We start from the raw sequence: 25,724 nt of genomic DNA, 5'->3' as shown, positions 1-25,724 counted from the left end.
TATGTCACAAATTAAATGAGGTATGTTTTTATTCCATAATTATTACTTAAAAAGAGAATTAATATAAGATTTTATAATTTAAATATAATTGTGTTATATACATTTGTGTTTTTTACTTAATTTTTAATTTTAATATAGTTATTTCAGAAAAATAAATAAATAAAAAAATTCGGGTTGAACGAGTCGTGTTCGGGTTCATATGAATGATACGATTTTCGGGTTCGAGTCGGATTCGGGTTCGTGTAAAATTTTCGGGTTCAGGTCCGGTTGAACCCGCAAACCCGACCCATTTAGCACCCCTAATTCCATAAAATAGACTGTAATCAAAATGTTTTAATTACTGATATCAGCTATCAACGATCTAATCATAAAAGCAAGGGTAAATTACTTTTTGAGTCCCTGTGTTTTAGTAGTTTTAACTAGTTGAGTCCAAAAGCAAAAAGTTTAACGACCTGAGTCCCTATAAGCATTTTCATTAACCATTTGAGTCCTTTTGAGTCCAAATTTTAACCTTTTGAGTCCAATTTTTTGGACTCAAATCGTTATAAAATAAACAAAATTGGACTCAAAACGTTTTAAAATAAATGGCTAGGGACTCAGGGCGTTAAACTTTTTGATTTTAGACTCAAGTGGTTAAAACCACTAAAACACAGGGACTCAAAACGTAATTTACTCTAAAAGCAAATTAGATCTGCAACAAGCTCAAACAAATATGACCATATTGCCATCCTGTTAGACATAAAAAATATCATAGCTTGTGGAGATAACCAAACAGACGATTGTTTCATTTGTTAAAATATATTAAAAATGAAGGTTGATGGATTTTTTTAACAAATGCAATCATAACTTGGCGTATGCAAGTAAGACGACAATCAAGAAAGACAGTTACCTGCCTAAAGCACCAGCAATGAGATGAGCCGAGTGACCGCCAAGATTCAGATGTGTTTCTCGAATCCACTTTTTGGTAGTTTCTATCACACCAAAGTATGTTGCACCAGTTGCAGAAGATCCAGTGGCCCCAAGATCTGGTACGACTATTGCTAGAGGTGACCCAACATCAAGACGACTCATGCAAGTTTTCAGCTCTAAATTAAAGAATGCTTCAACTATTAATCAAGTGCAATGTAAAGGCGTAAAGCTATTATCACTTTGAATCTTTGCTTATATCACTTTGAATCTGGTGTATAGTGTTCCTATTATTGCGTGTTTTTGCCTTCGACATGCTTTATTTATGCATATACAAGGCCTTTAATTGCACCTTGCAACTTTGACTACATGTTCAATAAGCAGAAAAGCATACCTTGTATTTTCATATAGTATTTCATCTTTGGTGAAGCTATCCTCTTGTAATCCGAACTCGTGCATAATACAGGCAATCAGGATTGGTGCAAGGCTGCATAAATAAAACCAAATTATCAATAAAAGACCACGCAGAAGGTTTGTCAAACGGTATCTTATGTACACCCTGAACTCAGGTTTCTATTTCATTCTAGAGTAGTGCATTACTTTCTTTTCTAATATTCGCATATCCATAACTATGTCAAAAAAATGCACTTTTGCAGCAACTTTTTACAAGCATTCTGCATTGTTAATTGTGTTAAATAGATATGTGTTGCCTTTTTATTCCTATTTCCCCACATTAACTAACTTTTCAAATTCTTAATTCAAAATTAAACAACAAAAGGCCAAAAATAGCAAACAGATCTTACAAACAAAAAAAAATTATACTTAAAAAGCATTTGAAGAACAATATGGTGGCATGTACCTGTAAGGGGGTGAATAGTAGTAGCCCGGAAAATAAGATTGGTTCCCGGGCGTGATTGGGGAATTCATAACTCCGGTTGGCATGACCACCAGCTGATGGGGTGGCGTGGACAGTGCCGCCGTAAACGCTGCAGAATACAATGGCGGCATAGAGTAAGTGAGAGGTGGCTGATAGTACTGGGCCATATTCATCTGCTGGGTGGCGTTTCCTGGAGTCGCGGATGTTATCATTGGCCTGGTGTTGTGACGTATGGTCTGTGCATTTGTAATTGATACTGGAGCAGAAACGGTAGAGGTTGCCGCGGTCGAAGCCACCTGTCTTAGTTGCCATGAAGTGTACGATAAAGGGTGTTCAGACAACGACCCATAGGAGACGGCCGGAGTTCCCTGAAAACCAAGCGGGGCTTCTGCTTCGAACTCCAGGTCAAGGGACCTGGTTATTGCTGGTGATGCCGGAGTAGCAGTAACTGCAAGGATTGTCGTTGATGGCGGATGACTGGTTGTCACTGTCTGACTTGGTGTTGTTGCCGTGTTGTGACCGCTTGTCATTGGGTTTAAATTAACTGGTGCTACCGTTGGTCCCACGGATGGCGCCAATGAAGAAACACTGACCTGAACGGTAAGGCGCCGACTAGAACTTTAACTCTTGGCGATCCGAACAGCTGGCTGCATAACAGAACACCATTAGGACTCGTTACAGGAATGAGGTTATTCCTGTAACCACCCTCCGGCGTGAGAATAATTCTCAGTATTTGGGAGTAAGAAAGCATGTAGAGAAAGAGAGTAGGTAAGAGCAGATGACCATACCTATGACGTTTACCTCTATTTATAGTTTATGATTAGGGTTTCCCATAAACTAGGAGATAATCCGATAAGCAAGGGATTCGCATGATCTTCCCAAAATATTGGGGATTCGGTTACTTGGTTTATCCATGCAGAATGGAACATTCTAGAATAAACGTGGTTATAATTGATTATTTATAATAAAATAATAGGTGATGACCGAGTCGGGTTAGCCGGTCCGGGTCATACCTCGTCAGGTAACAACCAATAAATGTTTTTAATATGATTGTTGAATAATTTGAATCTAATTAGTTATATAGAAACCAATAATTGTTGATTAGAGGTTATTAAAAGTTAGGATAATTAGCAATTTAAAAAAAACGAAAGTAGTCAACTTTTATTTCAGGTAACTTTATTTAATAATAAATCAAATATAATTTCAATTTAGAATTACTATAATATGTTGGAAGAATTTAATCAATTAATCAAAATTATATATAAGATTTTAAATTTTAAACCGCTAACATGTCTAGGTACATTGAACCAACCTAAAAAGGAAATCAAATTAATGTTATTAACTCAAAATCGTTTACTTCCATATTATCCTCCAAATAAAAATTCTAAATTTAAAATCAAGTTATTATCTATCCTCTAAATACGGAAATAATAATTAACAATAATAATTTATAACAAATGGATGGATAACACCGAACCATTATCATGATCCGAAATTCAATTGTCAAACATCAAGTATCAAACCATTAAACTCCAAGAACACATATGATATTCAATCAATCTTCAAACAAAACAATAGAAAAGTAAAGATCTACACTTGCAATAATACGAAACGATCATATACAAACCTAATGTTTTTAAGTGAACAAAATTAAGGAGATAGAAATATACCAAGTTAAAGGAAATGTACCATGAGCTTCAGCAAAGAGTAGTCGACAACGTCTGGCTAAAAATCAGAAAAATATATCATTCAAATGCCATAAAAATCCTGTAAAAAATTTAAACTATTAATAATATCATATCTGGAAAAAAAATTTAAAGACAAAATCATCTCAGACGACATCAATGTTCAGAACCTTAAATGCGATACAATCGACCAAATATTTTCACGATATAAAAACAAAATCTAATACACGGAGGTAAAAATCAGAATAATATATGAATATCAGAATCATACCTTGTTGGAGACAACATTCATGTGTAAGAGAAGTATACAGATCGAATTGCAAGAAACCCTAGGTATAAAAGAATAAAAATCAGTGAACCATGAAATCAAAGATTGACAGACTGGAATGACAAAATCAGTAACAAAATCTGTATGTATAATTGAAACTATTGATGATCAACGAAAAGACTGATAAGATGAAGATGTTTTTTACAATCCAATCAAATAACTTATCTATTTGGAGTAAATCTAAAACTAATTTTTTTAACTAATGGGTGAGTTCCACCATTACTGATGATTCTGCAGCAGCAAGTTAGAAGTTGCATGTGGACCAAAAACCTGCCATGTCCAATGTGGAGTAGATCTTCTACTATTCTCTATTGTTGTCCCCTGATTATGACAAACGTTAATGTACATGTTTTGGAGTTAATAGACCATTATACATTCATGAATACAAAAAAAAAAATCGTTCAAGTTACCTAGCCAACAGGATATAAACCGGAAGCCACAACACCGCTCAGATTGAGAGGGACATAATCATCTAAAATACACTGAAAGTTCAAAAGTCAATTCCGTATCTATTATTTTAATGATTTAAAGCATATATGGTAACAACCAACAAATGTTTTTAATGTGATTGTTGAATAATTTGAATCTAATGAGTTATATAGAAACCAATAATTGTTGATTAGAGGTTATTAAAAATTAGAATAATTAGCAATTATAAAAAATAAATGTAGTCAACTTCTATTTCAAGTAACTTTATTTAAAAATAAGTCAAATATAATTTAAATTTAAAATTACTACAATATGTTGGAAGAATCTAATCAAAATTATATATAAAATTTTAAATTTTAAACCACTAACATGTCTAGGTACATTGAACGCACATAAAAAGGAAATCCAATTAATGGTTATTAACTCCAAATCGTTTACTTCCATAATATCCTCTAAATCAAAATTTTGAATTTTAAATCAAGTTATTATCTATCCTCTAAATATGGAAATTATCAGCCAAAAATACTAAAAATACATTTTTGTCATTTTTTAAGAATATTAATATATTCTTAAAACAGACTTCTAATAATTAAAACGATATCAGAAAACATACAAATGCTAGTATTGTCACTGCCTCCGACCCCACCCTGGAAGCGGGAGCCATGAACCAGTTATGTAAAATTAGTTTTAGTAAGCTTACCCAATTCCTTTTACCTTATTTTTTTAAATTACATTTTTCTTCATTTAACTGTTATTATCATGTAAAATTTTAATACGTGTATTACACAATTTTTAACTTTCGTGTATTACTTTTTTGGGTTATTGGATTTTAAAAATCCTAAGTTTCACCTGTTGGCTCATAATAATCTCAACTTTAAAAATTCACTCCAACGATCTCAACTTGTAAGAATTTGGCGTACATTGATCCTTTTCAAACATATAAGAAATTGGCCTACAAAATAGACTAAGTGCACCTACAGTTTTCTTAATTAAATTAGAGTAAAATGCACGGATAGTCCCTGTGGTTTTGCAAAATAACACCTATAGTCCCTAACTTTTGGAAATTACACCGGTGCTCCCTGTGATTTGACAGTTTGTTACCCGGATAGTCCCTAGAGTAGATGTCCGTTAATTTTCTCCGTTAAGTGGATGTGAAATGACAAAATTACCCTTCATCTTCTCCACTCTATAATAACAAAACAACCTCACCCCAACCCCACCTTTCTCTCTGTTTCCCCCCACCATTAACCACCAACCACTGCCAACTCAAAAACCGTTGACCCATCTCATCACATGCCTTACGTTCCTTCTTCTTCAACACCGTAAACAAACACACATTCTCTGAATTCACTCAAACCCTTTCTAATGATCTTGTTCTTCATGTCTTTCTTTAATCAACAGTCATAAAGATTCACGTGTCTTCACTTCTTCGTACAATTTGAGTTAAAACAATTTGTGGGTCTTGTAATCAAGACCCAAAGTTCGAATCTTTTGATGGAACAACAACATTCGGGTACTTGATCAGTAGCCGGAACCAGTGGGCGTTCAATAGCGTTAGAAATCGATCTAAACGAAGCCCCTTTACCCACCCCTCGAGAATTCGCCGACGCCGGTGGGTTGCCGCCGGAGCACCGGTGTTTGTCCTGTGGTCAAGTAGAAGGGTCGATGGTGATTTGTACTGATTGTGGAGAAGGTCTCATGTTGAGTATTTAGGGGTTAGGAAAGTGCAAAGGGGTTGGAAGTGTTTCGAGTGTTTGACTGAATACCACAATGGGAAGAGGTTGCTGTGAAGTGTCGCTGCTGCCCCGGTGCCTTTAGATATAAAAACCGTTGAGTTGGCTGTGGATGGTGGTTGGTGGTTAATGGTGGGGGTAGGTGGGGTGGGGTGGAGTGGGGTTGTTTTGTTTATACAGGGTGGAGAAGATGAAGGGTAATTTTGTCATTTCACATCCACTTAATGGAGAAAACTAACGAACATTCTTTCAGGGACTATCCGAGTAACAAACTGTCAAACCACATGGAGCACTAGTATAATTTCCAAAAGTTAGGGACTATAGGTGTTATTTTGCAAAACCACAAGGACTATCCGTGCATTTTACTCATTAAATTAAGTGCACCTGTAGTTAGAAAAGGATCGATGAGTGCCAAATTCTTAAAAGTTGAGATTGTTGAAAGGAATTTTTAGAATTGTGATTATTAACGACTAATAAATGAAACTTAAAATTATTAAAATTCAATAACCTTATTTTAATTGTTGAGGTTGAACACTCTGTTTCCATGTGTATTTACACCTCCATCAATAATATCGCCGTTCAATTAATTACTCTTTAATCATTATAATATAATAATAAATGGAATAATTACAAGTTTTGTCCTTTATTTTTATACCACTTTTCAGGCGGTGTCTTTTTTAACGAATGCTGATAGGCGGTGTCCTTTTCTATGTATTTTGTTGCAAGTTTAGTCCTTTACGCCCAACGCAGTTAAAAAACCATGTTAATTGTTGGGTGTAAAGGACTAAATTTGCAACAAAATACTTAGGTAAAGGACTAAACTTGCAACAAAATACCTAGTAATGGACACCGCCTGTTAACAATTAACAGAGTTTTTCCTAGTAAAGGACACCGCTTGTCAGCATTCGTTAAAAAGGACACCGCTGAAAAGTGGTATAAAGATAAATGGATGTAATTTTTCCATAATAAATTAATTAATCACCCACTTCCCTTTTGGCTGGTTTCTTCTTCTTCCTATCCTTTTTTTTCTTTTTCGAATTTTAGGTTTCTTTGCTTTGGTTTGAAATGAAGGGATAAATCTCAATATTACAGAATTTCGTTTTGATATCTTGTTCCTGATTTTCTTTTGTTTCATGGAATTCCCGTTCTTTCTTTAACCAAAAATAGAGTCAGAGTCTGTTTGTTTGTGTGTCAGAAAAAGTGGCTGATTGCATGCAACTCAATTTGGGTTTTCATATTTCTGTCACGGGGAGAGAGAATTGAATGACGACGACCTGAATTTTGTTCAAATTACACACTGACACACACACTCTCTGCTAGTTGAGGTTGAAAATGGACTTGAAGAAGTATTTGAAATTCTTTGGGGTGCGTGTAGTCTCAAAGAGCTTCTTCTTGATTGCAATGGTTTTGGTCATCCGTACCCTTTTACTCCCCGAATCATGGGGATTTGGTGGGGAATCTCCCCCCCGAGTGAGGTACCTAGAGGTTCCCCAGATTGTATGGGGATTAAACAACCAAAAGATTGCTTTTGCAAGAGCCTGCCTAACCGCAAGACTTCTCAACAGAACCCTTCTCATGCCTAGCTTAAGTGCAACTTTGTTTTACAAAGAAATCCATCAGTTACACCCCATTTCTTTCGATAAGGTCTTCCAGTTTGACAAATTCAATTCGCTTTGTAAAGGCTTTGTCCAGTTGGGTCGATTTTCAGATCTTCAGAACCGTAGCGACACCCTTGTGGTTCAAAAGGGCAGTGGTAGAAAATGGACCGTCGAGCGAGATCTTGATCAACTCAAGGAATTGAACACTAATGAGGTTGAGACGATTCAAGTGGTTGGAAAGAACCCTTTTCTGTGGCATGATCATTTTCCAGTCAAGGATTATGCCAAGGTGTTTGAGTGCTTGGTTTTAGTAGACGAAATCTCAAAAGAGGCTGATAAAGTTGTCGCTAAGATTAAAGAGTTGGGAAGTGAATCAAAGATGATGAATGGATATGTAGCAGTCCATATGAGGATCGAAAAAGATTGGATGATACACTGCAAGAAGCGAGAACAGAGATCGAATATGTCAGAGATATGTAGTAGTAAATATGAGATCATGAGTAGAGTAGCCAACATCCCGGGCCTGAAATTGCCAACCGTTGTTTACCTTGCTGTAGCTGATGCACTTGTTGAGGATGGCTCGATTCTGAATGGTTGGAGGGAGGGGTTGGTGGCAGTTGAAAAGAAGAAACTGGGTGTGCTCGAGATTTACAAGAAGCATCCATATCTGATTCAGGCTGCAATTGATTATGAAGTTTGCTCAAGGGCGGATGTGTTTGTGGGGAACAGTTATTCGACATTTTCTAGCCTGTTGGTGCTTGAAAGGAGTGCCAAGATGGCGAGAATGGGCGTTGTGACAGCGTGTGGGATCGGGATGGATGTAAGATGGCCATCTTATGCTTATAATCTTAAGGCCATGGGAGAGTCAGGTCCTCGCCCATGGATGACAACTTTAACTGATTCAACTTTACAAGCAATAAGTTACGGATCTAACAACATTTCATGTTGAGGAAATTGAATACAACATATAACTTTAAATTATACATCATCCTTTCTTTTTGCTTGTATATGATATCTTGTAAACAAGTTTGGTTTTGCGGTAGATATTGAATTAGATAAATTCCTATCGGTGTTTGGATATATCATGTTACAAACTGTGGAGGTCAAAACTCTAAATATTGAACCAGAGTGAATTTTGCGTCAACTCAAATGTTTAGACGTGTTGGGTCTAGGATCCTTAGGGGCTTTGGTTCACAATTTTTTTTTTTTTTTGAGAAAGTTGGGATGTATTGAAGGAATTGGAATGTTTAAAAATTAAAATGACAAGATTACGCGTTCCAATTCCATGTCATCTCATCTTGTTGTGGTAAAAGACTCCTACAGTGTTAAAACTGATAATTAGCAAACTCAAATGATTACCATTGACGACAATTACGATTGATAAAGATTTTGTTGATTGAGATTATTGGAGTTGTTGTTAATGGACATGAAATGTGAATGATGGTATTGATAAACATTTCCTTCTGAAAGCATGGATGCTACCACTGTGTCAATTTGCTAATGGCAAGTTGTTACCTGTTAAAGACCATTGCCATTGATAGTAAGTTGCTACTGAATAATGAATATTGAAGTTAAAGCTTAAGCAATTTGCTAATGAATGTCGTTAAGTCATGCAAAAACTTAAAAAAAAAAAAATTACACTTCGTCAAGAAAGTTGAGGGGTATCATGGACACCCTCTTAACCTCTAGATCTGCCCCCTGCCTCTTGATCAGGGGCGGACCCACCACCATGCCAAGGTGGGCGGGCGCACCCCCGAGAAAAAAAAATTATGTTAAGTTCCGACGAAAATCCCGTCCGCACCCCTTGGAATTTTTCGTCCGCACCCCTTGGAATTTTTCGGTCGCACCCCTTGGAATTTTTCGTCCGCACACCATAGGTAAAAAATATTATGGATTTATATTATACATTTTTTAAGTAAAGTTTGATTTTTTTTTTTTTTTATAAAAATACTACCTATATTAATACATTATATACACTTATACTACTCAAACCCAAACCAAAGCTTAACCCATTATGTAACCTTACATTAGCCCACTAACATTTGTAGCCCATTAGTCCATTACCCAACATAAGTTAAATAAAAATACTAAACTTAAGCCCATAATTCAGTCGCACCCCTTCAATTTCCCATCATCCCGCCCAGCGATCATCTGCGTTCTTTATGCCCTCCTGCCCAGCGACATCATCAGCAGCAACACAGGTCGATCACAGCCGGAAAGTGACCGGAATCCGCCCCAAAACTGACCGGCGATCTTCAAAGGTATGTTTTATTGTTTTTTTTTGATGATTTTACTTGATATTAAGGTAGAAAAGGGGTAATAAAATTCTTAAATAGGTTTGAAAAATCTTGTGTTTAGTCGTTGCTTTACTGCTTTTGATGATTTTTATGATGATTATGTTATTTAGATGAATTTTTAGGGGTGATTAAACAATTCTAGGGCTTGATTGCTTGAATGGTTGAAAGTTAAAATTAAACAAAAAGGTTATGGAACGATGAACTTATGGTCATGGATCAATTTGATTGTGATAGGATTATAGGAACCATGAGTAGAGACGTTATGACGCGATTTCTCAAGAGGAAAGTGGATACATCTTCCGAATGAATTGATTTGGATACTCTTCCTTCGGATCCGTATGATCGCAAGCCGATAGAATCATATAACGTGAATCAACGGGATGAGATTAGAAGGGCATATATACTAAGAGGACCGTATCAACCAAGAGGTATCGAATTCCCACAAACAACGTTTCAAGGTGACGAGTTAAGAAAATTTAAGGAAGAATGGTATGACAAACATGAGTATAAGGGATGGTTAGAGTATAGCTCAAAATCGGATCGCGTGTTTTGCTTATGTTGCTATTTGTTTAGGAGCCACTTCGGAGATGGTAGAGACACATTTATGAGTGGTGGGTATAACAATTGGAAAAAGGTACATGCATCACTTAAAAAACATGTTGGTTTAGTTAATAGTCTACACAACAAATGTTTCCAAATGAGTGCCGATTTAGTTAACGAAAATCAAGCGGTACACACACAATGGGACAATAGGACCCCTAAGGAGAAACGTGAATACCGACTTAGACTTAGACTTAGTGCTTCTACTTTGCTTGGGAAAAGGTTGTTGAATGGCGGATTGGCGTTTCGTGGACATGATGAATCAAAAGATTCATTAAATAAAGGGAATTTCTTAGAGCTTTTAGAAATCATGGTGAAATGAATGAAGAGCTTGCTAACGTTATCTTAGAGAATGCACCCGCGAATAACCAAATGACAAGTCCTAAAATTCAAGCGGACATCAAACATTGTTATGCTCAAAAGGTAATTAAACAAATTCTAGAAGAACTTGGTGATGATGTTTTTTCTTTATTAGTAGATGAATCATGTGATGTATCAAAAAAAGAACAAATGGTGATTGTTATTCGTTTTGTTGATAAAGTTGGGATTGTTAAGGAGCGTTTTATTGGGCTTGTTCATGTCAAAGAGACAAGCGCAATAGCACTCAAAACGGCTATTGATGATATATTGGCACGTTATGGGTTAAGTTTGAAAAGGATTAGAGGCCAAGGCTATGACGAGGCAAGTAACATGTCGGGCGAGTTTAACGGCATAAGGGCTCTAATCTTAAAGGAAAATGTTTCGGCTTTTTATATTCATTGCTTTGCACACCAACTTCAACTAGTTGTTGTGGCGGCGGCTCACAACACATACCAATTTGGAGAGTTTTTGAAACGATAACATGTTTAACAAATGTCGTTTGTACATCTTCTAAACGACAAGATATGCTTCGTGAAAGCCAAAGAAGACAATTGGAAAAAATGGAAGACGTACTTTGTACCGGAAGTGGGTTGCACCAAGAAATGACACTTTCAAGGCCCGGGGATACACATTGGAATTCCCATTACAAGACACTTTCCCGTTTAATTTCTTTATATCCAAACATTATGGAAGTTCTTGGATAGTTAGTATAAACGGGTCAAACTCTTCCTTGTAGTAGACAAGCGGACGGACTTTTAGAGGATATGAAAAAATACGACTTTGTATTTTACATACACTTGATGGAGCATATTCTAAACATCACACATACGTTGTCCCAATGACTTCAAAGAAAGGAGCAAGATTTGATGAATGCGGTTAAATTGGTTTCTTCCACCAAAAACCAACTTGAAAAGTTTAGGTTGGAAGGTTTTAATGAGTTCTTGGAGAAGGTTAACTCCTTTTGTGACATGTATGAACTTGAGGTGAAAAAATTGGATGATGAATACGTTAACCCAAGGTGGCCAAGAAGAAAGACGAACATCACAAATCGGCATTATTACGAGTATGATTGCTTCAATGTGGTTCTTGATTTGCAAATACAAGAATTTGAGAACCGTTTTAATGAGGTAACATCGGAACTCCTTGTTTGTATGAGTTGTTTGAGTCCTTGTGATAATTTTAGTGCATTTGACATTCCAAATATACTAAAGCTAGCCGAGAAGTATCCATATGATTTCAATGAAGAGGAAAAACGAAGGCTTCCGGTTCAACTCGGAAAATACTTTAATTTTCTGAAAAAAGATAAACAATTCGCCAACTTGGATGGTTTGTCAAGTCTTGTAAGGTTAATGGTTTCAACAAATATTCACGTAACTTTTACATTGGTATATCGGTTATTGAAGCTTGTTCTCGTATTACCCGTCGCAACCGCAACCGTTGAAAGATATTTTTCGGCAATGAAGAATGTGAAGACCGACTTGCATAATCGGATTGGAGATGAGAATTTAAGTGATAGTTGTGTATATTATATAGAGAAAGACTTGCTTAAAAAAATAGCTTTAGATGATGTTTTGGATAGATTTCAAAAAATGAAAACCCGTAGGGCGACGTTTTAATTATGTTTGTACAAAGTTTGACGTGTTTGCCAAATATATAAATTTAGTTTGATGTTCGTTTGTCTTACATGACCCGACCCGATACAACCGATTTTTTTACTTCCCATGGAAAAATTCCTGGGTCCGCCACTGCTCTTGATGGATCACGTAGACCTGAAAGACGACGACGAAGAAGAAGAAGAAATTGTATGAATTAAAATCCCTTTGTATGAATTAAAATCCCTACTCATATGCTAAATATCCATAATGTCATGTAGGTAAAGTATGTGGGCTATCAAAAATACTTATGTGGTGAAAACATAAATGGGCTTCAAATGTTTCACCACCAAGGGGCCAGGGCTGGAACAAAACGAGATGTGGGCTGCTCCCTCGCAAATTAAGTCAGGCCCAACAGGAGAAAAGAAATAACCATGAGAGACTTTAGATATGTTTTTGATGTGTAGTTGATATGATTAATTTCAAAAGTTAGTAAATTAATGGGTTATTGGATTTTAATAATCTTAAGTTTCACCTGTTTGCTCATAATAATCTCAACTTTAAAAATTCCATCTAACGATCCCAACTTGTAAGAATTTGGCCTATATTGATCCTTTTCAAACATATAAGAAATTGACATCCTAAATAAATTCAAGTGCACCTGCAGCTTCCTTAATTGAATTAAGTGCACCTGCAGTTAGAAAAGGATCGATGAGGGCCAAATTTGAGATTGTTGGAGAGAATTTTTAGAGTTGGGATTATTATCAGCCAACATGTAAAATTTAGAATTATTAAAATCCAATAACCCTACTTTTTTTTTAAGTTATAAACTTAAACTATATGATTCTTTAGTTAATGGATTTTTATTTTTAAAAAAATTAGAAACTTTTAATACATTTGCTTTTGTGTTGGGATGGGAGTTTGGATACGTCAGTAAAGTATCCATAAAAACTAAAAAGTATTTCTTCACTATGTTTGTTAGAGTAAATTGCCATTTTAATCCCTGAGTTTTTTCTAAATTTGTCATTTTAGTCCAAATAGTTTTTTTTTTGCCTCTAGGTCCCTGACCTTTCCCTTTTGTTGCCATTTTGATCACATACACTAACTCCATCCAAAAACTCCATCTTTAACCAGGGGTATTTTGGGGATTTTTATTTTAAATGTTTTCAATTGCCATTTTAATCCAATTCCAAAAAATCAAAAAGATTCCAAAAATTCCAAAAAATTCTAAAAGATCATAAAAATTCTAAAAAATTCTAAAAAAATCCAAAAAATCCGTTTCGGCGCGAACCGTTTCGAACCCAAACAATTTCGAGCTGAACCGTTTCGACGTGAACAGTTTCGATCCGTACCGTTTCGACCCGAACCGTTTCGACCCGAACCGTTTCGAGGCGAACCGTTTCGACCCGTACCGTTTCGACACGAACCGTTTCGAACCGAACCATTTCGAGCCGAACCGTTTCGACCCATACCGTTTCGACCCGTACCGTTCCTACCCGAACCGTTTCGAGCCGAACCGTTTCGACGCGAACTGTTTCGACCCGTACCGTTTCGAACTGAACCGTTTCAAGCTGAACCGTTTCGACGCGAACCGTTTCGACCCGTACCGTTTCGACCCGTACCGTTTCGAACCGAACCGTTTCGAGCCGAACCGTTTCGAGCCGAACCGTTTCGAGCCGAACCGTTTCTACCCGTACCGTTCCGACCCGAACCGTTTCGACGCGAACCGTTTCGACGCGTACCGTTTCGAGCTGAACCGTTTCGACGCGAACCGTTTCGACGCGAACCGTTTCAACGCGGAACCGTTTCGAGCGGAACCGTTTCGAGCGGGTACCGTTTCGAGCAGAACCGTTTCGACGCGAACCGTTTCGAGCGGAACCGTTTCGAGCAGAACCGTTTCAAGCCGAACCGTTTCGAGCCGAACCGTTTCGAGCCGAACCGTTTCGACCCGTACCGTTTCGACGCGAACCGTTTCGACCCGAACCGTTTCGAGCCGAACCGTTTCGAGCCGAACCGTTTCGAGCCGAACCGTTTCGACGCGAACCGTTTCGACCCGTACCGTTTCGACCCGTACCGTTTCGACCCGAACCGTTTGGAGCTGAACCGTTTCGACCCGTACCGTTTCGACGCGAACCGTTTCGACCCGTACCGTTTCGAGCTGAACCGTTTCGACGCGAACCGTTTCGAGCGGAACTGTTTCGAGCCGAACCGTTTCGACCCGAACCGTTTCGACCCGAACCGTTTCGAGCCAAACCGTTTCGAGCTGAAACGTTTCGAGCCGAACCGTTTCGAGCCGAACCGTTTCGACCCGTACCGTTTCGACCCGAACCGTATCGAGCTGAATCGTTTCGACGCGAACCGTGCCTCGAAACGGTACGGGTCGAAATGGCTCAGCTCGAAACGGTTCGGGTCGAAACAGTACGGGTCGAAACGGTTCGCGTCGAAACGGATTTTTTGTATTTTTTTTAGAATTTTTTAGAATTTTTATGATTTTTTAGAATTTTTATTATTTTTTAGAATTTTTTGGAATTTTTTATTTTTTGGATTTTTTTTGATTTTTTGGAATTGGATCAAAATGGCAATTGAAAACATTTAAAATGAAAATCCCCAAAATACCCCTGGTTATAGATGGAGTTTTTGGATGGAATTAGTGTATTTGATCAAAATGGCAACAAAAGGGAAAAGTCAGGGACCTAGAGGCAAAAAAAAAACTATTTGGACTAAAATGACAAATTTGGACAAAACTCAGGGACTAAAATGACAATTTACTCATGTTTGTTATTAAATTTATTATTTAATGTACTCATTAAATTTTTAGAAACGGAGTTGAAACCATTTCCTTTACATAAATTTATACTTGAGTAAACTTTCGTTTTGCTTTATGTGGTTTGGTCGTTTTAATGGTTTTGCCTCAAACCTTTAAAAATAATCATTTTACTCCCTGATCTATGAAGCTAATCTCTATTTCACTCTCCGCCCATAACACCATCTAATTCAACAGTTAAATCCTGATCGCATGCCTCTCACATAAGGGCATTTTAGTCTTTTCCCATCCTAAATAATTTTAACATTTTTTAATTGATAAAACAAAAGAAGATGGGCCCACCCCATCATCTTCTTCATCATCTTCATTTGCAAGCCCGGTTGCAACTACTTTGTGAGCTTTATATGACACACCAATGCAATAAAGTCATCTGTAAATCAACATGCTGGAACTAACATTAATAAAAGCACCAAAAGATAAACAAAATAACCATAAACTAAACTTTTATCACACAAAAATTTGACCACAGCGAAGAAATCAAGCAAAGCAAACCAAACCTGAAATTGTTGAGGAACAAATAGAAAGTTGAGAAACTGGAAAGGTATCCACAACAACCATATCTTCGAACCCCTGCTCGGAGACAATATTTAAAACCTCCGGCACCACACCAAAACACCAAATTCAACCTCCGGCAAACTAAAACAAGAATCACACAGTTTAAAAAACAAAATTAAACCTGCAAGCGGATGTTTCTGAATCTCACCTGAGCATCAAACATTCTAAACCCTCGATCCGTCTTCGCACAAATCTCCCTCCTCTGCAGCTTCTTAACACTATTCACAAATCCATCACCACTACCACGGCGCCGCTTCTTCACCACCACTCGCCGCCGCTTCTTCGCCACCACTCGCCGTCGGTTACACGGCCGTGGACTCGCCGTAATCCTCCCTCTATTCATCGATCAAATTGAATTCCCCCGAATCTTGAAACCCTAAATATGAAGATCTGGTGTTGAAATTAGAAGAATTTTGGGTTGTTTGTGGGGGTGTGTAGTGAAATTTTAGGGTTAAAGTTGTGAATTTGGTGTGATGTGTCTGTGTACGTAAATAAAGATGAAGAAGAAGATAATGGGGTGGGTCATCTCCTTTTTGTTTTATCAATAAAAAAGATGTTAAAAATATCTAGATGGGAAAAGACTAAAATGCCCTCATGTGAGGGGGCATGTAACCAGGATTTATCTGTTGAATTGGATGGCGTTAGGGGCGGAGAGTGAAATAGAGATTAGCTTCATACATCAGTGAGTAAAATAACTATTTTTAAAGGTTTGGGGCAAAACCGTTAAAATGACCAAACCACAGGGAGCAAAACAGAAGTTTACTCTTTATACTTTATACAAATTATCTTTTACATTCTCTCTCTTCTTGAATTCTTTATAAGCCACAACCAATTACCGCTCTTGTTTTTACAACACCTACTCCAACCCCAAAACTACATAACCACCATCGGCAATGGCACCAAACAACAGGGTTACCGACCCGTCACTACTACGGCACCGCTACCGGCCCGTCGCGGTCTCCGTTTGCCACCACACACGGGAAACACTCCGCCGTCACAGATTTTTTCGGGATTTCGACATGCAAATGCTGGTCTAACGCCTTCGTCATTCTCTAATCATTTACCGTCGTGATCCGACTCGATGTTACCGTTGATTACCAAGGTCGTCGTTTCCGGAACACATGCGACCACTGGTTCGGAAAGTCGAATTTTCCAAAATAAAAATATGGATTCCATGTTACAAAACACCGGCATCGCCTTCGCCGCTGCCTGGGCATGGCAGCGGCTTCCTTTCTTCTCTTGTTGACAGAAATCGATAAACCACCACAGAACCAAGATCGTGGCCTGGAATGCATGCATATATATTGAATGAATCGCTCCCTTCTTTGTTGACGAATCTATGCGAAGGTTGGCCAAAACCATCAAACACAGTGGACGAAGTGATGCGATGCGATAGTTGGTGGCTAACCGTCATACCCCATGAAGATACATATCCGTAGCCGGACATGACCCCTTAGGCCGAACCAAACTATACTCAGACGTACATATCTCATATGTCCGCCCCCTCACAACTCCGAGGACGAATCTCCGTTTAAGCGCGTTCGGACGAATGACGTCATCTCAGTTGACCACTATAAATACCCCATCAAGTACAAGCCCAAGTACGATTTTCTGAACCCTCGTCCTTATTTTCTCTCTCTACTTTCTCTCTCTACCAATACTTATCCTCACGCCGGAGGGTGGTCGCAGAGGGGCCCTCCCATCTCTGCGGCGAGCCTAACGGCTTTCTGTTTTGTAGGACGATTATCCAGCTCGTTTACAAGATCCAAACCCTCGATCACAGGCTTCGGCCTTAACTCGATTCTTTGGTTCTTCAATTGCCGCCATCCGTTTTCATGGCTCACAGTCCTTCACTTTGGTGAATTTCTTGAGCAACAAACTGATCTATGGCGGCCTCGAGTTCTATGAATTCAGGATCCATAGCTGTTAGTACGCAAACTACAGCACCAGCAAGAATTAGTTCCACAGTCTCAGCTCCTTTGAGCTCGGGACTAGGAACAACTCTGCCATTCATACTGATTCCCACTTCGCAAGCATCAGAATTCGATGCGGAATTTCTGTCTAAAAATGCAAGTCTTCTATGAAGATTAAAAGCCCAACAAGCTAGGGATGAAGAGATCCTCGGTTTACGAACCAGGCTCTTCCATGATGAAACACCGGTAAGGACTACAGGTCCTACGATTTTCACTTCTCCTACTTTCTCCACAGTAGTTACTTCGGAAACTTATAATGGATACGTGCAGGGATCCTCCGGACCATCCCCAGCAATGGCAATACGAAATGAAACGCAAATGGAAGTAGTTAATGATCCGGAACTCACCAAGCCATATCATCCGGTTTCCACGATTGCTAAATCCAACTTCAGTGCTCGTATCACACACGCTAATCTCCCTCCGAAGCTCAAAATGCCAACCACAGTCAAGAAATATGATGGTACCACTGATCCGGACGATCACATGTTCGATTTCGATGGGGCTGCACGTGTAGAACAATGGCCGATGCCGGCATGGTGCTTCATGTTCGCACAAACACTAACCGGGGCTGCTCGGGTGTGGTTTGATGCCTTGAGCGAAGGAGAGATCAATGATTTTGAAGAGTTCCGAAGGTTATTTCTCCAGAACTTTAGCCAACAAAGGCATTACTCCAAAGAAATCACTGAAGTTCACAACATCCGGAGAAAGGATGGGGAATCTCTGGATAGTTTTATCGATCGATTTAATCGAGAAAGCATGCAGATCAGTGGGGTAGTGGACCAGTTAAGAATCTCCGGATTCTGTCACGGTGTCCGGAATAACCAGCTGGTCGAAAAATTACATGAAAACCTCCCAAAGACAATGGAAGTACTCATGGAGCGAGCCAGAGCTTTCGCTCGAGGGAAAAACGCATGTAATCCAGCACCGGAGTCAGACCATAAGATGTCCTCCTGGAAGAAAAATGGTGGGTCTGTATTCGATAAAACTCCGTCCGAAAATAGAGGACGACCACACCCTTACAGTAGAAATGATAGGCCTCAACGGGAAAGAAGTTCCGGATCAAGATTTTACAACATATCGGATCTTTTCAAGACTCCCAGTGAAATCCTCAGTGCCGAAGGAGCGAACTTCCCTGCCCCACCAAAGCTCCGAAATCCAGGCGACAAACTCCAAAAAATATTGTGAGTACCATCATGCGCGAGGCCATAATACAGACGATTGCTGGTCCCTGAAGCAAGAAATAGAAAAAGCAGTGCGGTCCGGTAAGCTATCGCATTTGGTAAAGGAAGTAAAAGAAGGAAAATCTTCAGGGAATTCGGCAGATAATTCGAACAATCAACCGGCAATTTGCATGGTCAGGAAAGTAAATAACCAAGGCATTAAGCGGTCCAATCATCATATGGCCGCTTGGATGCAACAACCGATCGCCTTCCCTCCAATTACCCCCGGAGAAATCAAAGACGGACCAATCGTAGTGTCTGTGATAATAGCAGGCCACAAGGTCCGGAGAATCTATGTTGATAGCGGAAGTGCCACTGAGATCATGTACCAACAGTGTTTCCAACAGCTAGCTCTGCAAACTAAAGCAAAATTGATACAAGTCTCTATGCCGTTGGTAAGCTTCTCCGGAGAGGTGGTGCAGCCAATTGGGCAAATCACCCTACCAACAACGTTGGGAGCCGGAAGCTTGGTCAGAACCGTCAACTTGACATACCTAGTGGTAGGAGCAAGGTCCATCCACAACGTTATACTAGGGAGACCAGGGATGTGCACTTTCAGTATTATCAGCTCTACCATTCATGGGTCTTTAAAGTTTCCCACCGAGGCGGGAGTAGCAACTCTTCACTCCGAATCAACAATGCACATAGCTGAAATACGACAAAGCGAAGGTAATGTGCAACCTCCAGCCCTCCTTACAGAGGAGTGGGCTATACATCCACATTTTCCAGAACAAAAAATCGTCGTTGGGGCCCAGCTCCCTGAACGTACCAAAAAACGGTTATGGAAGCTCTTGTCTAGTTCACTTGATGTATTTGCGTGGCAAACTTCTGACATGGTCGGAGTTCCTCGGTGTTTGGCCGAACACAAGTTGAAAGTATCACATTCGGCAAAGCCGGTTGCTCAAAGAAAAAGAAACATGGCTCCAGCCCGTCACAAAGCCATCTCTGAGGACGTACGGAAACTACTAAACGCCAGAATCATCAGGGAAGTGTGGTATCAAACATGGGTCTCCAATCTGGTGATGGTAACAAAGAAAGACAAAACTTGGAGAATGTGCGTTGATTTTTCTTATCTAAACAATGCATGTCCGAAGGATTGCTACCCTCTATCGGAGATCGATCTGAAGATTGATTCTCTTTCTAGCTTTCGTCTTAAATGCTTCCTGGACGCATATAAAGGTTACCACCTGTAACGCCCCCAAATTTAATTGTAAGCATGCATATTTATAACTCTATGATATGTTCTAATAAGTAAGTAGGATGTAAACCTAGTTAGAAGGTAAATTAAAATTTTAGTTAAGGGAAACAAGTTATGGCCATTTAAAAAATAAGTATGTAAACACAAGGGGTGGGATATGTAAATAGTGAAAGTCAATTTACTAAAACATAAAAGAAATACACCACCCACACATAGGAGGTGTGGGTGTGTCGTCTGGAACAAGGAGAAAAGAGGGGAAAACCCTCTTATTCAACAAATCAGTGAAATTGGAAGGGAAATCAAAGTCTGATTGTATGCATGAACACCAATCCTTGATCACCTAAGAATTTCCTACATAAGGTATGTCGAAAATTATGATTTAATGATCATGTATGAAATGGGTTTTTAGTAAAACTTGAAGTTCATATGAAATTAGTATAAGCATGTGTTAGAAATTCCATATGGAACTTGAAATATGCTTGAATTCGACCTAATTGATAGTTAGAGGTAAAAACCCACTTGGAATTTGGATAATAGTGACTTGTAACATGAGGTTATGATGTAGATTAGCATAAATGATGTTACATGATGATGTTCTTGATAAAATGTCACCTTTGAAATCGAATTAGGATGAGGGTTGTATGAGATTTCAATTAAAGTGGATGTTCTTGATGATTTAGACATGAACTAGCCAAGTTATGCAAATAATACTTGTACACTATGCTTAATTAATAGTATGCACGCCAAGTGTTCGTTAAAATGCTTGAATGATATAATCGGATGATTTTGCAAGATAAATGACTAGAAGTGGGAAATTGTTGCTTGTAGTAAGAATATGTTAAAAACGGAATGTAGAGAATGACATGAACTTAAAGTATGTGATTTGAATTGTAGGAATCAAGGAAGAAAGCTCGAGTCGTTCCGGGTCGCAAACAAACAACGACAAAGGTAAGTTTTTGCTTACACAATATTATTAGCATGTATTATTATAGAACATTATTGATCAACGGTTGAAGTTATTCACTTGTAAAGAGTCATTGTAAGTCGATTACATAATATAGGTATGGGTCGAATAAGTTAGAAGGGTAATGTACCAAGTTAAGGACAAGTTCATGTATGAATGAAGATTAAAAAGGTTTACTTAAGGTTCACATATGTAGTTGATGTTGTATGAATTTTTGTAATGAAGACGTCTAACGGTTTGGTTGAATGTAGGTAAAGCAACTTGTTGATGGCGCCACTTGGGTTGAACACACTTGTGATGCACGTTTCCGCGAAGATATTAGTTTGGGTTAAAACTTTTGTTAGATGTGCTTTTTGACTAAAACGGGTCTTTTTGTAAGTAACATAACTTGGTCGTTGTTAGTTGTCGAATTTGTAGTTGAAGACTATGTAGTCGTTTATGAAATGTTGGGTTGTAAACTATTTTTGTAACTCTTTGTTAGTTATGTCATGGTTAAAAGCAGAATTTTTACATGTGAATTATTTGACCCGTTTGGTATTTTGTTAAGTGAATCTTGTTAGTTCTTTCAAAAGTTTTAGACCTTACAAGTTGATATCAGAGCCTGGGTTTGAGAGATTCGAGTAAATTATGATGCTCGAACTCAAACCAAGAGCTCTTGTGGAAGTGTGTTCGTTCCGAGCGCCACGCAAGTAAGTAATTTAAGGATTTCATACTTGTAGACAGAAATGGGAATGGGTTATGGTTTTGTTACTAGTATGACATGGGTTTGGATGATAATGGGTGCTATGGAAGGCTTCGGGACTGCCCAGGACCGTTTCGGGTTGGAAAAGGGGGGCAGGAATTGAAAGTTTTTGGCTAATCAGCGTTTGCACACCAGGAAGCCCGTCGGCGACGGCCTATATGCCGTCGGCGACGGCACCCTCCCACCCGACGGCTTATGCTCCTGCTTACGGGCAAAATGTGGCGACGGGGTTTTCCCGAGCCCGTCGGCGACGCACCTAGTGCCGTCGGCGACGGGTCCCCCTTAATTGTTTTGCTGAAATTGTTTGTTTATCATGTTAAGGCCCTTGATTATGGCATTCGTTAAACATAAGGAACGCCCCGAATCGACTATGAAACTAAGATATTCAAGGTAGCTAGCATATTTTAATAATGAACGTGCGAAAGAATGAGGAGTTCTTATATACGAATGGATAAAGTAAGTGACACATTAAGAATGTTTATAAAGAAGGATTGGATGGGTTCACGACTCGTGAAAATGAATTATTAAGAACAAATGATATATATATAGAAAGATGAGGAGTGAAAGTAACAATGATTAATATGAATGTTTAAATTGTAGATGGCAAGTGGAGGAAACACGGATACCACAGAACGTATAACTCGAAACGAGTTAAACAAGATGATTTCGGATGAAGTAACGAAGGCATTTGATGCAAACGTTTCCAAGCTAGCACAAGAAGTGGAGGGCCAAGTACTAAGTACGATGGAGAATATGATCACGAGCAAAGTGGATGAATTGAAGGAAATGATAACCGGGATTCAAGGCAAGAAGGAAGCAAGACGGTGCACCTACAAGGATTTCATGGCATGTAAGCCTGCATGTCACACCCCAAATTACCACCTAGGGCGTGTCCCTAATGGAGGTGCAACGATCCAACAAGGAGCCACCAATCATATCAAACACGAGTATAATGTATTGAAATACCCAATTGAAATAAATGTATCGTTTGAAAAGTTAAACCAAAACCAAAGTACTGAGCGGAAGCATAAATGTATAAGTGTGTAAATGTATCAAAACCAAATCAACATAATTGTTTATTATGACCACAACCACTCCAGCAGCATCAGACGGCAAGTTCCCAAGTTCCTTCAATAGTTACCTACAAGCATGTAAACAAGTGTGTCAGACTACGCTGGTGAGTTCAAGGTTTGTGTTTGTTTACCAAGTTGTGTTACCGATCATGTGAGTAAAACATTTTACAAGACGATATGTTGTTTGTTGTTATGATGTTTGATGTTTCGATGTTGTTATTACTCGATTACCGAACGGCCATATAATATGTGATTGCCAACCCCAATGCCTCTATCAAAGCATTGGTCATGTTTTAAGGTAATTAGTTCACGCCCGTTCTCCTCGAACGTCGTGAGGGTGCCAAACCTAATAGCGCTATCAACTAATAACCCCCGTTGCCCTACAAGCAACGACCCGGTAGATGTAGTGGTCTTACAATGATAGAAAACTGAGTATGATAACCAACATCCCATTACACATGCATTCCTCCTCGGAACGTTACCCGTTATCCCTTCCCTGGGATCCATGCTTGAGAAAAGAGCAATGAACTCACCTTGATTTGCTCGGTATGTTATAGTTTACTACCCGTTCCAATTGATTAACCAGACCCTAGTGTGGTTATCATTAATAGTTAGTTCATAAACACGTGACTCATGTGTGCTATGCATGTATCACATAGATTTCAAGTAAGTAAACATATATCGTATCACATCAGATTGCAACCGTTCGTATTCTATCATCAATCATAATACCAGTTCAGGTTACTAGTTCACATATTACAAATCTCCGGTTAGCTAAATCGACTTCACATTCTGAGGTGGCCCAACAACGATATATTATTACAACCTGTTAATACATTCCAGTCATGTGTCCGCCACACAAGTGCAGCCCCAACTCGTCCCAGCCCACAAACTGTGCGGCCCTAAACCCACATCCACCAATACTGTTGCAGCCCACCCGTGTGGCCCAAAACCCCTGTGTGCGTGTTTACGAGTTTATATGCGGCCCAGTTAACAATTTCTTTGTGCAATTATATTAACAACCAATAAAACCACATATCAACATCTACTCCTAATAATAATCATGAAGGGCTTTTGTATCCAATTACTTAACGGCAAGCATGAGTTCGGCCGGTTTCTAAAATCAACAGACTCACCTATTTTGTATAAATTAAGCCCAACCCATCTATTAAGCATTCATCATTAACCAACCACTTGATACTAATACTACCCAATCTAAATGCAAAAATTACATCATCAGTAACAATTTAATATACTTCAGCATCATTATTAATACTCTAATTATATCATCATTCCATGCCCAAGACACCTATACCCATCACATGTTTCCTGACAACTATTAACATCCCCAAGAGGCTATTGGACCAATTGTTTTAGTATTTATGTAGTGGTCCAATTAACACTAGCCTATAACAATCCTATGAAATCTAGAGACACATCACATGCAAGACTTTAATGCCACTGAGGAAATCACATACAAACGTGGATGGCTCACATCATTCAGGATATTAATACTATCTCAATGGCCGACACTTATGGATTATCTCATGATGTTATTGGACCACTTAATAAAAAAAATCACACAATTCTTGTTACACAATCCGGCCACTTTGCATGAGATCACATTAATAAGAACACATACAGCATCATCAACTATATTATCAAATATCAATATCAACAAGCAAGAATTACTAACCAAGATCTTGACCAACAGAATGATATTACTCGAGGGGGGGGGTCTCCACAGAAGTCGTGCGATCAGGGGAAAACCTTTAGGGTTTTAGACTTGTGATATAAGTAACTTAATATTGATCCCTAATACGTATTCATATAGGATTGTTAAGTTGGGGCGGTTCTCCTCTAGCCGAAGTACTCTAGCCGAAGTAATAGGCTTAAGCCCAAGTAGAATAGGCTGCCAAAACTTAGTAAACAATCAATATATTGACAATTAAGGGAGTGGGGTCCGGCTTGGATTTGGGTCTCATATTTAGGCTTGGGTCTCTATTTAGGCTCTCGGTTGCAAGTGAAAGTAATCATTTAATTAGGCTGGACCACAAAGGTTTTGGGTGCGGCCCACTCGAACATGAACACTAAAGTGTGGCCCGATGCACTAATATACGGTTACCGAATCATACAAACGCAGAACGTGTAACGCTTAAAGGGAAGTAACGAGGCGTTGAGACCACAAGGTTAAACGATACTAACCTGAAATGTTCGGGTTGTCACATCATCCCCAACTTGAAAGAAATTTCGTCCCGAAATTTGACAAGCGTCAAGTGTGCGAGAAACTAAGTGAGAAATCAGAATTGTTGCGGGTTCTGCTCAGTGGTGACATCATCCCCAACTTGAAGCGGAATCTCGCCCCGAGATTCGCCAGTTTTGCTTGACTCTGCTTTGTTTTTGGGAAAGAGGTGAGGGTACTTTAGCTTCATCTGATCCTCGCGCTCCCATGTGAACTCTGGTCCACGTCTTGAGTTCCAACGAACTCTAACGATGGGAATACGACTATGTTTACGCACTTTGACCTCACGGTCCATGACCTCGATGGGTTCTTCAACAAACTGCAATTTGTCGTCGACTTTTAACTCTTGTAAAGGTACCGCTAATGGGTCATCAGCATAACACTTCTTTAACTGGGATACATGAAATACGTCGTGAACATTACCCAGCTCAGTAGGTAACTCCAACTTATAAGCCACCTTACCGATACGCTCAAGAACTTTAAACGGCCCAACATAACGTGGGTTTAGCTTGCCACGCTTCCCAAAGC

General features: G+C 38.9%; 3 protein-coding genes across 15 annotated transcripts; 1 reads left to right on the top strand and 2 right to left on the bottom strand.

The window, feature by feature from the left end:
- Positions 1 to 597: 597 nt before the first annotated feature.
- Positions 598 to 2,575, bottom strand: LOC118492555. The gene is made up of 2 exons (XM_035990739.1): positions 1,766 to 2,575; positions 598 to 1,393 (listed from the first exon to the last, which is right to left on the bottom strand). Exons 1-2 carry the CDS (start codon positions 2,311 to 2,313, stop codon positions 1,249 to 1,251), a joined length of 693 nt encoding a protein of 230 aa, XP_035846632.1. The 5' UTR covers positions 2,314 to 2,575; the 3' UTR covers positions 598 to 1,248.
- A 1,520-nt stretch (positions 2,576 to 4,095) lies between these two features.
- On the bottom strand, positions 4,096 to 16,299 carry LOC110941476. Of its 13 annotated transcripts, none has more exons than XR_004894469.1 (4): positions 15,933 to 16,298; positions 15,727 to 15,865; positions 4,207 to 4,278; positions 4,096 to 4,117 (listed from the first exon to the last, which is right to left on the bottom strand). XR_004894469.1 is itself a non-coding variant. In XM_035990737.1 (3 exons), the coding sequence occupies exons 1-3, from the start codon at positions 16,125 to 16,127 to the stop codon at positions 4,265 to 4,267; spliced, it is 306 nt and encodes a 101-aa protein (XP_035846630.1). In that variant the 5' UTR covers positions 16,128 to 16,299; the 3' UTR covers positions 4,250 to 4,264. The 13 variants fall into 13 exon arrangements, 3 of the variants coding, with proteins under 3 accessions (XP_035846630.1, XP_035846631.1, XP_035846629.1); XR_004894467.1 differs by lacking the exons at positions 4,096 to 4,117; positions 4,207 to 4,278 and adding exons at positions 8,934 to 12,582; positions 15,512 to 15,614; XR_004894465.1 differs by lacking the exons at positions 4,096 to 4,117; positions 4,207 to 4,278 and adding exons at positions 8,934 to 12,582; positions 15,512 to 15,599.
- Positions 6,985 to 8,623, top strand: LOC110889043 (O-fucosyltransferase 23). The gene has a single exon (XM_022136532.2). The coding sequence runs from the start codon at positions 7,291 to 7,293 to the stop codon at positions 8,503 to 8,505; it is 1,215 nt and encodes a 404-aa protein (XP_021992224.2). The 5' UTR covers positions 6,985 to 7,290; the 3' UTR covers positions 8,506 to 8,623.
- Positions 16,300 to 25,724: the final 9,425 nt, after the last annotated feature.

The sequence above is a fragment of the Helianthus annuus genome, chromosome 5, assembly GCF_002127325.2.
Source record: "Helianthus annuus cultivar XRQ/B chromosome 5, HanXRQr2.0-SUNRISE, whole genome shotgun sequence".
NCBI lineage: Eukaryota > Viridiplantae > Streptophyta > Magnoliopsida > Asterales > Asteraceae > Helianthus > Helianthus annuus.
Note: the sequence above shows the minus strand (reverse complement) of the source record. Positions and strands in the feature narration are given on the sequence as shown.